The 11,582-nt window shown below is 41.2% G+C and overlaps 1 protein-coding gene across 1 annotated transcript; it reads right to left on the bottom strand.

Annotated features, from left to right (window-relative positions):
• Nucleotides 1-4,615: 4,615 nt before the first annotated feature.
• rnf228 (ring finger protein 228) lies at nucleotides 4,616-8,010 on the bottom strand. Its single transcript, XM_074680326.1, has one exon. The coding sequence runs from the start codon at nucleotides 7,551-7,553 to the stop codon at nucleotides 6,783-6,785; it is 771 nt and encodes a 256-aa protein (XP_074536427.1). The 5' UTR covers nucleotides 7,554-8,010; the 3' UTR covers nucleotides 4,616-6,782.
• Nucleotides 8,011-11,582: the final 3,572 nt, after the last annotated feature.

The following is an 11,582-nucleotide window of genomic DNA, read 5'->3' as shown; positions in this document are numbered from 1 at the left end:
CCTGTTAAACCCTTGCTATCACACATGACCCCTAATTTGTTTTCACCCCATGACCTCATATATGACACAAATGGTGCTAAAGTGTGTGCACCTCAAGGAATTTATTGTGGTTTTCAGACTGCGCAACAGCCAGCCGAGAACAGTCTGAAGGGGGACGTGCGCCACAGCAGGATACGACGCCAGGGCGGCCGTAAAGGCAGTCTCGCTCTGGTAAAGAACAAGGTACATCCCAAAATGTCTGAAAATCAATAATTGAACCGACCTATATTAAACAAGGACGGAGTGATACGTATGTGTGTTTTGTAGTGGTGGTTTCTAAAAGTCTTTCATAAGGTGTGTATCGTGGGTCACAGCATCCTTTAGTCCGTAATCAATCAGGGAAGCAAAGGTTCCGCTCCAGAGCTTTGAAAAAGACAGCACCAGTGTTTGTCTTTTTCACCGTTTATCACATGGCATCATTTATTTCACAGCCGTAGTGAAATTTAATTTGCATGGAGTGGTGTTCTGGGGCACATTGAGTACCTGTTTTCCCGATCCTTCCTCATCTCGGTCGAGGTGTATCTCATGCAGGCCTGTAAGAAATTAAGTTTAAGTTAAACTTCGAGGACACATTTTTAAATATCCATTTGTGATAATAGGGACCCAGGTTCGTGTCTAAAAAAAAGTATTCCACTGGAAAAACTTTTCTGTTCATCAGTCCTGAACCCCCGCGTGACTCGTGCAACACTCGGGCTGAAAATCACCCCCCAGCACCTGATCAGCTCTTTCATGTCTCAGCCCACTCACCTATGGTCCACGGAGCAATAACGGGTACCCAGCAGGGGACCCACCTTAGTCCCTGTCATTCACCTTAATTTACGCATAGAGAAGAGATGTCCCACAGGCTAAGTAGGTTTCAATTAACATTCGCCTCTTTTAGCTGCTTTGGGGAAAAAGCGCACTTCAAATGTTGGCTTGACTCAAAAACGCACGGGGACAATGGATGGATGCTGGGTTTAAAATAAGCAGGGCTAACAGGGGGTCTTTCACCTGCTGGGGAAGATGTGATTATCCTCACAGAAGATTATTATCATGACTAAATGAATGATCATGACAAAAAGAGGGGAAACGTAAGTTTGTTTTTTGACTGGTTTAACATCCAATAAAACAGAAGAACGGCTTGTTTACCTTTCCGCGATTAATAATTTGAGTCTTCGAGGGGCAACACTAATACATACTGTCTTATATTAGCATTAATTAATGTATGCAGTTTTAAAAGTAAATTCAGGGCTAAACTTTCGAAGCAAATTTTAGTGACACTTAACTGTTTCTTTTTTTCTTTGCAGAGTTATTCCTCAAAGAAAGAGATCATCAGTCTTTGCGCAGACGAACGTGACGATTTAGGAGTGTCAATGATCTATTTGAAATTGGATATTGGAAAAAAGTGAAGAAAGAAAAACAGAAAGGGTAAATGGAAAACAGAGAGTCATGATGCATACCTCGGCCCTCTCTTTAAAGCGACACTGAATCCCCGTGTCCAATCCATTACCGGAGGATGAAATTCAAAGTCAGAAATCTCGCTTGATGAGAAATAAATTAGTAACCTCGCATGCTCTGAGAAGAAGACATTCACAAACACATATCTGTCCAAATCAATTAGTTTTCATTTCACACTAATATGGGAATAATTCGCACGGAGACAAATCAGATAGGGTATTTACATATTAAATAATTCCTTTTGACTAGCATTAAGGGAGGACAGGACAAGCTGGGGAGGTTAAAGTGCAAACTGACCAAGTTGTATGTTCACTTTTTATCCGTTTCACATTTTTTTTATTATTCTAAATGCCTACTTTTTATACTTAAATAATAACGACCTGTGTGTTTTTGGTTACCCAGATTACCTCCTGGTTTGTAGAGCAATTGAAGTAGCCTACAGTTGATCTACATTTATGTAGCTGAAAAACCAAACGTTCCCGCAGGTAAAACTTGGCACATGGGCCTACATCCAGGTGCCGCGTGTTGTGTTTTATTTCTATTTGCGTAACTGTAGAAACTGAGTCCTTCATTGCATCTCAAATTAAAATCCATGGTTATAAAACGAAAGGCAAACTCATGTCAGCTTCAGCTGAAGTAGCTTATGAGTGTTTTCTGAAACTATCCTTTCAGAAGTTGACAATCCATTCATATCTTAGCATTTTAGAAACTGGGGTTTCTTTATCAAAACTTTCCAGCAACCGCTGCGTTGTTTAGAAAAACATGGGCATGTCACTCCTGGATCTAAAGAACAAACTTTAAGGCACTGGAAAAATGTGAGTAAAAATATAAGATTTGTTCTCTAAATTGTATAGCCTATTTGTCTTCAGAAGACCTGGGTAATCCAATTACAATATGGGTCATTTAAAAATATTTAGCGCATTTAAATGCCAAAATGTGTTTAAATAGTACAATTAAACTGTTTAGAACTTGTATTTCAATTTAAGTTTTAAGCTCAACTATATGTTTTTGTTTCTACACTGCGGTGTTTTTGTTCCTGTTGACTGGCAGCGTCACGCTTGATCCGGGAGAACAGTGAATGGAAACTTCTGGTCAAAGGTCAACAGAATTACTGTACAGCTTCACAGAACAAAATGTTGATTGAGAGGCATTAAAATTCATTTGCCTGGCCTCCTTACAAAAACATGTTGTCTGGATCTGTTTGTTGTCACGGCTAATCTGTAAACACACATTTGCCTTAAACTATTTTCCATTAATCAGTGAAACCTCTGATGATTGAAAAATACAGAAAAGCTGTAGTGTAGTGCTGTAGAAACAAAGTGACCAATCATTAAACAGATATGTGTTTACGTGGGGCGGGGAATATTTTTAAGAAGAGACTAAATCTGTAAGTCACATGGTGTAAAACTTTTGGTTAACACATGCAAAGTAGCCTTTATCTGTCAAGTAGCCACAGTGACCAACTCACATGCTGATTGGTCAACACTGGGTTCATCTGTTCTGTTCTCTTGTTAGGAAAAAAATGTTGCTGAATGGCTTAGTGCACATCATCTGAAAGGAAAGCCTTGTATGATCAAGAAAACTCATACAGGAAATCTCAGGCTCTAGTATTAATGATGCATCATTTAACAGCCCATATCACAAATATTTGTTTACTTTTAATCAAGTTCAAGCCACCAAAAGTGTACACAAACAGACCAAGATGACAAATGAATTTAAAGGAAGGGTGGGTGTTCCTTTATATTTTTTTTATTAGCATGCAGTATCTTTTATCTGCCAGCAGGGGGAGTGTTTGGTGCACAGCAGGGAACCTTTAGAGAACTTTGTGGATAGATAGATAGATAGATAGATAGATAGATAGATAGATAGATAGATAGATAGATAGATAGATAGATAGATAGATAGATAGATAGATAGACAGACAGACAGACAGACAGACAGACAGACAGACAGACAGACAGACAGACAGACAGACAGATAGACAGATAGATAGATAGATAGGAGACTATTGTCCCACCATCACACGTAGGTGATGCCTTCATGTTATGTTATGTTATGTTATGTTATGTTATGTTATGTATGTTATGTTATGCTATGTTATGTTATGTTATGTTATGTTATGTTATGTTATGTTATGTTATGTTATGTTATGTTATGTTATGTTATGTTATGTTATGTTGCCTCATATAATTTCCCCTCTGAGTCATCCCCATATACTGCAATAATTATCCTCCAACATAAACACTTTTGAAAATCATTTAAGCTTATCTGACTTTAAAAGGATAAGTGGTAATGCACACCTCTACTGACACATGATGGATTCAGCCATTCTAATTTCTACATTCAGACTTGCTGTACATGTGACAGGCCTTTGAACCAGGACTATTGGTAATACTAGAAAAGCACTCAGAAAGCACAGACCTCCACCAAGCATATTGTGATTTTCACCAACACTTTAGTCCTACTTTAATGTTATACTCCCTTTCAGCAGACTGTCTGCGACAATTTGGTGTTAGTTGCAGGTTTGTACCATAGTTTGTTACCTGACAGTGTTGAAAATTATGATGACCCAGTTCATATTTTATATTCTGGATCTTAGTATCCAGAATATTGCCAGGATCTGGATCATACTTTTACATCTGTCAGAAATTATGGTGACCTTGTCTTGTATTGTTTTTCAAAGCAATCCGACCATTGATCATGGAGTTATATACACATATGGTGAAAACAGCCCTATCTCACAATGATAAAGAATCCTTTTGAGAAATCCAGGATCCAGACGGTGATCCAGATCACTTCTTCCTCATCCCATTTTGAACATTTCCTGAAAATTTCATGAAGATCCATTTATAACTTTTCGAGTTATGTTGTTCACAAACAAACACTCCCAAAAATATACCCTCCCTCTTTGGCAGAAGTATTAACAAAGAATGAATATCAGTTTGGCTTCCACCAAAGCCAATAGCCAATAAAAAGCAGGAAATTTGAATTGGCATCTGGTTTGGCCAATCAGATTTCAAGGGAGGCCAGTGCCACCCCTCTGGGCATGCTCCTGGAGATGTACATCTCTGATACCATACCCAGGTGCCATGCTAACCTTTTAGCTTTTGTAAAACAATGAATGAAGGCCATTGGTAGTCATGTTTCCTTTATTACTGAAATGTGTTTATGTATGCAAAACAGCACATAAAGAACATTTCTCTGTGCAAATACGTTTGGTACTTCAACAACAACCACAGATTCTCATAAAAACCAACAACATCTTCTAGGTCCTCTGAAATAAATACAATATGCTCACATAAGTCAAAGGTAGACCCCATTACTCGTGTCAAATAAGAGGGTGAAAGTGCATCATCTGACAGCTGGGGAAAAGGTCAAGCGGGATGATTGAAGCAAGCATGGGATTCAAGTAGGGGAGGCATATGATGTTTTTTCCCTGGTGCAGTGAGGTAGGAACACTGCCAGTGTGCAAGGACAAGAAGTGCTAAAACCACTTTGTTGTCCAAATTATCTTTGAATTCTCAATGAAATGCTGACTAAAAGGTCAGAGAGGGAGGAGGTCCATTTGTCAGTATTCAGGTTTTCATAACACCCCACATTAGGAGTCACTTCTTTGCCATATCTTGGAGTCATAAATAAATAGCTTAGATTGTAGAATTACCTTAAGAACACTGCATTATTCCTTTGATTGACAGTTATCACTTTAATGAGAAAAGAGCTTTTTTGAAAAATCTCTTTTGTCTCAAGCCGATTTATATCACTGTATCTCTTTGTTTCCATGTTTTATACAGATCAACATTACATTTCTGAAGTGCATTTCCTACTACATTTCAAAAATGTTAAATTTAGGGAAATCCAATATTTGGATTCTTTTATAGTGCAGGGATTAACACCATCTTCCTCAGTCTGTGCAGCAGTAGTCAAATCTTGTTTTATACCTCTTGGTATTTCCAGCCCCTCAGCTCATGTAACTATGAACATTTCCAGAGGTAATTATGACTCCTGATGTTCTCTAAAGAGCCAAAAGGACACTGCATATCTCCTCTGATGGGTTGAAAATGATACTTTCAGTTTCTCCAGTGTGTATTTGAAAGAATAAGAGCGGTGATATTGCACCATGGCAGCAGCTGATGTTGGACTTGGAGCCTGAATTGGACCTATTTAACACACTTTTCCTCCTTGTTTCTCTACTGACCTATTTTCTCAGCCTGATCTAAAGACCCACATTTTTCATAAATAAAAAGAAGGTGCCAATGTGGGAGGGGGAGCAGCTCCAGCTGATGGAAAACCCTGTTTTTCGACTTCCTATGTGTGAATGATGTGACAGAGAGAGGAAATCCCTGCCGACACTCCAGCTGGATGCCGTCTGGGTGTCTGCAGGAGACCCGTGCACGGATTTATTTTGATTACAGTGAAGTTCTGCTTCATTCAACAACAAAGTGAGGCACACGGCTCAGGAAACACCATGTCCCTTTTGTTGAAAAGAAAAGGGTAAAAACAGAAAGCCTTGACCTTACCAGGGCCTCACATGCACAAACAGCTAACACAGGGTCAAAAGCAAAAGCTATCTTCTTGAAAAACCCTGCAGAAGGTGCAACTTTTGTCATCAAAAAGGAAACAGTGCCATCCTGGAGGATAAGTTAAAGCGCAAAGGTTAGATCGCTCCTATCCAGAAACACTCACATCTTCCCTGTGGACTATTTACAGTTTGGATTGTGGGTACGACTTCTTTGTTGCAGAATTACACTTCAGTGGCTTCTCATACAAACAAAACGCCTCCTTACGAACCAAAAGCCATCACCTGGAAACTCAGCTGTGAACATTGCCAAAGATTTGTACAATACAACAGTGCTTTGTTGAGATATAAGAGTGACTCATAATGGACCGTTATCATACAGTGAGTGGCATTGTGGGATATGCATATTATCTATCAGGTTAGTGTGGGAAGGGTATCAAACCCCAGAAATAAGCACTTCACATTCAGTCATCAAACCAACCTCAGCTCACATCAACACCACCGTCCAAGTCTTAGACCAGCTCACCCATCGAGACAGCCCCCCACCCAGTCGCCGCGCCTGCTGTGCATTCAAGTGCATAAGTTAAGGAGAAGAATACCAAGGATCATGTCGGCCTATTGCTCCAAACAACATGAAGGCCTTTGGGTGTTTGCTATACTGATAAAAGGCCATTTTGGACGAGATTTGTTCCTAGAAAAAGTAAAGGGAGCAGGAGTTTTAGGTGTCAGTATTATGTACATGATCTCACAGCCACAGCTCAACATCTCCATCACTCCAGCCAGCAGCCTGTCAGGCGTTTCTCCGGGAGTTACTGGTGGCGGAGGAGCGGCCTGTCTCATGGTCAGGTCTATATTTGAGCCAGCAGATGAGCCATGTGACGACCACCGAGAACATGGCCAGGATGCTGGCAACCGACAAGCAAATGGGTCCCGCCGGCGAGGGAGGAATGCTGTGACTGTGCACAAAGATCAGGCCCATGAACAGCAGGACCAGCATGGACAGGAAGGAGAAGATCACGCACACGCAGCCGGTGGTCAGAGCAACTCTCTTGCAGCTCTGACAGCTGTCGTAGCGCACCGAGTCCTGGGAGAGGGTCGTGGCTGTGGACACTGTAGTGGACGGGGTCGCCTGGCTGGCGCTGGACGTCCCCGACGCCTCCTCCCGGCGGAGGGCGACAAGGGCTGGGTGCAGCGGGGGAGGGTACGGAGGTAAAGCGTCCTGAGGCAGGGGGTCCGAGTCGATGTAGAGCGGAAAATCCTCCGTCACCTTGGTGTTGTTGGGCAGGTTTTGTATCCGATAATCCGGCACCGGAGTCCGATGGCGGCAGATGGGGCAGCTGATGCGCCATGGCCGCTCCTCCCGGAGGTGCAGCGTGTTCAGGCACTCCTCGCAAAACGTGTGCAGGCACTCGAGGATCTTAGGAGCCCGGCGGTCAAGGTCGAAATAATTGTAGCAGATTTTGCATTCGTACTCCTCGTAGGGGAACGCCGAGGAGGCCTCGCCGGGGGGTTCCGCTCCGTTTGATGCCAAATCTACCTCTGCCATGTCATCTTTCGCCATTCACATTCTCCGGTGAACACAAAGGGAGCTGGCGGACAGATGCTGATGACGGTGCACGTCTCTCCTCCTCTCCCCCCTCCTCTCCCCCGCGCTCATTGAAACGCCATCATCCCCGTAGACATCTGATGTGTTGTTGTTATTATAATCCCCTCCGCGTCCGTTCTGCGGGGCGACGCGTGCGTCTGTCTGCTGCTCGGTCTGAACGATCGGGATCCCGGTTAAATATTAAAACGCTTCTCATTTGGTGCTCGGCTGTGTGGGAATAGATGATGTAATGGTGGTGACTCCAGTGCGAGAGCTCATCCGAACATCCCACAACCCAGAGAGGGAGAGAGAGAATGTGTGTGTGTGTGTGTGTGTGTGTGTGTGTGTGTGTGTGTGTGTGTGTGTGTGTGTGTGTGTGTGTGTGTGTGTGTGTGTGTGTATTTGTTGTCTGTGCTCTGTGGGAGCAGCTTTGACAGTCATGCTCCATCCCATTTACGCAGACCCTGCCAGACCACAGGATGCGCTAATTTGGTCAACTGGGGGCGTCAATTCACTGTTTCCTGTAACAAAGAGCTGAACTCACACAATGTGCCGGACAAAGTTCCACAAAAACAAAGGCCTGGATTGTCTTACATTACATATTGAACTGGGAGGTGACAGCTGACTACATTGCTCAGTAATTTAGATAAAAGGAAGCAGCCTGGAAGTTCTGCATTTCTTTAATAAATCATTGCAGGATCATGTGGAGTGTGGATGCTTCAGGCTTTTTGGCATGAAGCTGGAAAAAAAATCCCAAATAGACACCAAAAGAGCTCAGTTCAGAAAGCAGATTTGCTCTTAAGTGTGCATATAACCTTTCCAAATGTCCTTAGGGCCTGTTGTGTATGCAGCAGAAGCTCTGAAACACAAAACATTGAAAGCTTGTTTTCAGAGATTCCGATGAGATAATAAGTTGGGTCATATGATTTTTTTTTCAAACTGAAACAAGTTTTTATAGTTACAATTTGGTTGAAGTTGCATAACCAGTGATGAACTATCACGTAGGACCAGATTTGTCCTGGATTCACCTCGTGAGAGGAGGTTAAAAGCTGAGAGCCTGCCATGGACACATTTCAAGCATTCATGTTTTGTGCTTCTTTCCTGTAAAAGTGATAACACCTGTCTTTCTCTGCTGTTGATGAAAGAAAGCTGCAAATAAAATTTAATATCAGGATGTGCTTGATGTTTTTAAACATCTGTTTTGTATAATCGATGATGAATATGAATAAATTGTCTTTTCCCCTGGGATTTGAAAACAAGGCCCTAATCAAACATGCATCCATATTTTTTTGTGTCATTCTGTGGTAACAAAATATTTCACAATTTTTTTCTCCAGATTTCCTTGCAGTTGGATTCCTTGTTGTTCAAACAAATATGTAATATCTTACTAGCAGATAAGTCTACTGGTGATGGTGAAACACTCAGGTGAAAGCCAAGTTTATGCCTTATTTACTTAACAAAGCTAAAAAAAATATATCACATATTGTGCTAGCAAACACTGTCAAATTGGTGTGCTTCAGTGTGGCTAACAATAGCAGAGCTAGCACTGCCAGCTTTCAGCCCTCTCTGCAGGTTTAAGCCTGCATTTATGTGCTTGTAATGGATTGTAGAGTTAACCAGACACAGCCTATACAACAATATCTCTATTTTATAAATCAAAATTCTGACAAATGTTAAAAGCTATGAGATGTCACTCACCATCTTTTTTGTACGTTGCTTTGGACAAAAGCGTGTGCTCCGTAAAATTGTAGATTTGTAGAATCTGGAAATATTTACATTGGGGTAGTAGAGCATTGGCATAATGGTGTTTACTAGCAACCAGAACTACAGCCCTGGTTTATGGCAAGGTGGCTGGATTATATAGACACAACATGTAATTGACACTACAGAAAAAATACTGATGAAACAACCAGAAATGACTCCAGTCACAAGCACATAAAGCAAATCAAATGTATGGACATGTCTGCTTCAGGCTTCCATAACAAAGCTCAAGCTTCATCACTGTATACCTGCCAAATCAAAGCCAGATTTTACAAATGCAAAAAGGTCCATATAACCAAAGCTGTAACACAAAAAGTACAAAATCCAACTGATATTCTACCTCTGTTTCTGACTCTGCACACATCCCAAGCCAAACTATTTTGGTCACAAATTATAGTCCATCATTTGGGACTAGGATAGTCTGAGGGCTTTGAGATAAACAAGAACTGTGACCTTTCATACGCTGTCATATGTCTCCTTGAACGACCAGCATACAGAAAAGCTTCTGGCTAGTTAGCTGACATCTATTTCTATTTTGGGCTTATCTCATGTTCAACAAATCTGCATATTTGACACAGAACTGGTAGCCCTTCCCCCTGTGACTGTTGGACTTCTGCTTTGTGCTGGTTGAAGAGGAAAGACGATGTTTATTCTGATAAACACAAAGCATAAACGCCATACTGCACTATATGAAGGGCCTAAGGTGACGTGTATTCACAGTTTATGGACTCTTTTCTCCTTTCAAAACATTATTGGCTATTGGCATTATTGCCATTACTGGCTGTTGTCTCAACTAAGATCTCATTTTACTTAACCTGTTAACTCAGAGAAACAAAACTAGTCTTCCTCAGATACTGAACTGACTACAGGTGTTTGGTTGAGACATTTATTTATTTTTGTTACTTTGTGAAAAAAAAAAACTGCATTTCTCATTCAAATAAATGTATTACCTCCGCCAAGGAGGTTATGTTTTTGGGAGAGTTTGTCTGTCTGTGAACAACATAACTAAAAAGTAACGTATGGATCTTGATGAAATTTTCAGGAAATGTTCTAAATGGGATAAGGAAGAAGTGATTGAATTTTGGAGGTGATCTTGATCACTGTCTGGATCCAGGACTTTTTTAAAGGACTCTTTATAATTGTGAGATTGGGCCGTTTTCACCATACGTTTATACAACTCCACGATAAATGGTCTAATTGCTTTGCAAAACAATACAAGACAAGGTCACCATAATTTCTGACAGATGTAAAAGTACGATCCAGATCCTGGCAATATTCTGGATACTAAGATCCTGAATATAAAATACGTACTGGGTCACCATAGTTTTCAACACTGTTAGGTAAAAAATTATCGTACAAATCTGCAACTAACACCAAACTGTAGCAGCTAGTCTGCTGAAAGGAAGTATAACATTAAAGTAGGACTTAAGTGTTGCGTAAAACAGTGAGCCCTGTTTCTGAACAGTGAGTCTGGTTTTCTTGGGCATATGCAATCACAATCGGATGCAGGACAAAAAAAGCAGGGATCGCCAAAATAAAGTGGTCTCAGGTCGCTTCCATTTGAACCCTGTAGTGTTTCCTTTGCAGTGAGAACACAAAAACCTCAGCAACTGGCACAACTGACTCATAACAACTGTGGTTCACTGTAGTAATGGGGGGCAGTAATGCATCTGATTGCCAACTGTTCAGTCAAAACAAAAGGAGAAGAAGAAGTAGAGCCCATCTTCATCTTTGGCTCTGTGAGGCAGCATGTCTTCATTTCAACTGGTGCATCATCACATTATTTTCCAGATACAGTCTGGACTCGAAAAAAATGCACATTTTGATAAAACAGCAAATAAGGGTACTAGCCAGATGAACGCTATAAAACAAACTAGCCCCACACACTGCTGATGCTACATGGCTGTTTTTCTTCCCCATGATAGAGGTTAAGACCATGAATGCATATAATGAAACTCCTCTGCCTTCTGGGTAAGACTTCTGACCAGTGACAGAAAAACGTGATCATATCTGGCATTTGTTTCCAACTTCAAACTGCTAGAGACTTTTGCTGTGTTAACACTTAAGACTGAATAATTAATGGACATAGTCTCCCCGACATCACTCATCTGTTTCAAAACAGATTTTTGAAGCAAATCAGCTATCGTGGCCATATTGGCAGTGCGGGCGCTATAAGGCGCCTGTCAGTCATTTGAGCTGAGCTATATAGTTATATTAGCAATTCAGACAGGAGAGGTTTTTTTG

Source organism: Halichoeres trimaculatus, unplaced genomic scaffold (genome assembly GCF_033239565.1).
Source record: "Halichoeres trimaculatus isolate MK-OKI-2021-1 unplaced genomic scaffold, fHalTri1.1 fHalTri1_scaffold_9, whole genome shotgun sequence".
In the NCBI taxonomy this organism is placed as follows: Eukaryota; Metazoa; Chordata; class Actinopteri; order Labriformes; family Labridae; genus Halichoeres; species Halichoeres trimaculatus.
The sequence above is the reverse complement of the archived record's forward strand: the minus strand, read 5'-3'. Positions and strand labels throughout refer to the sequence as shown.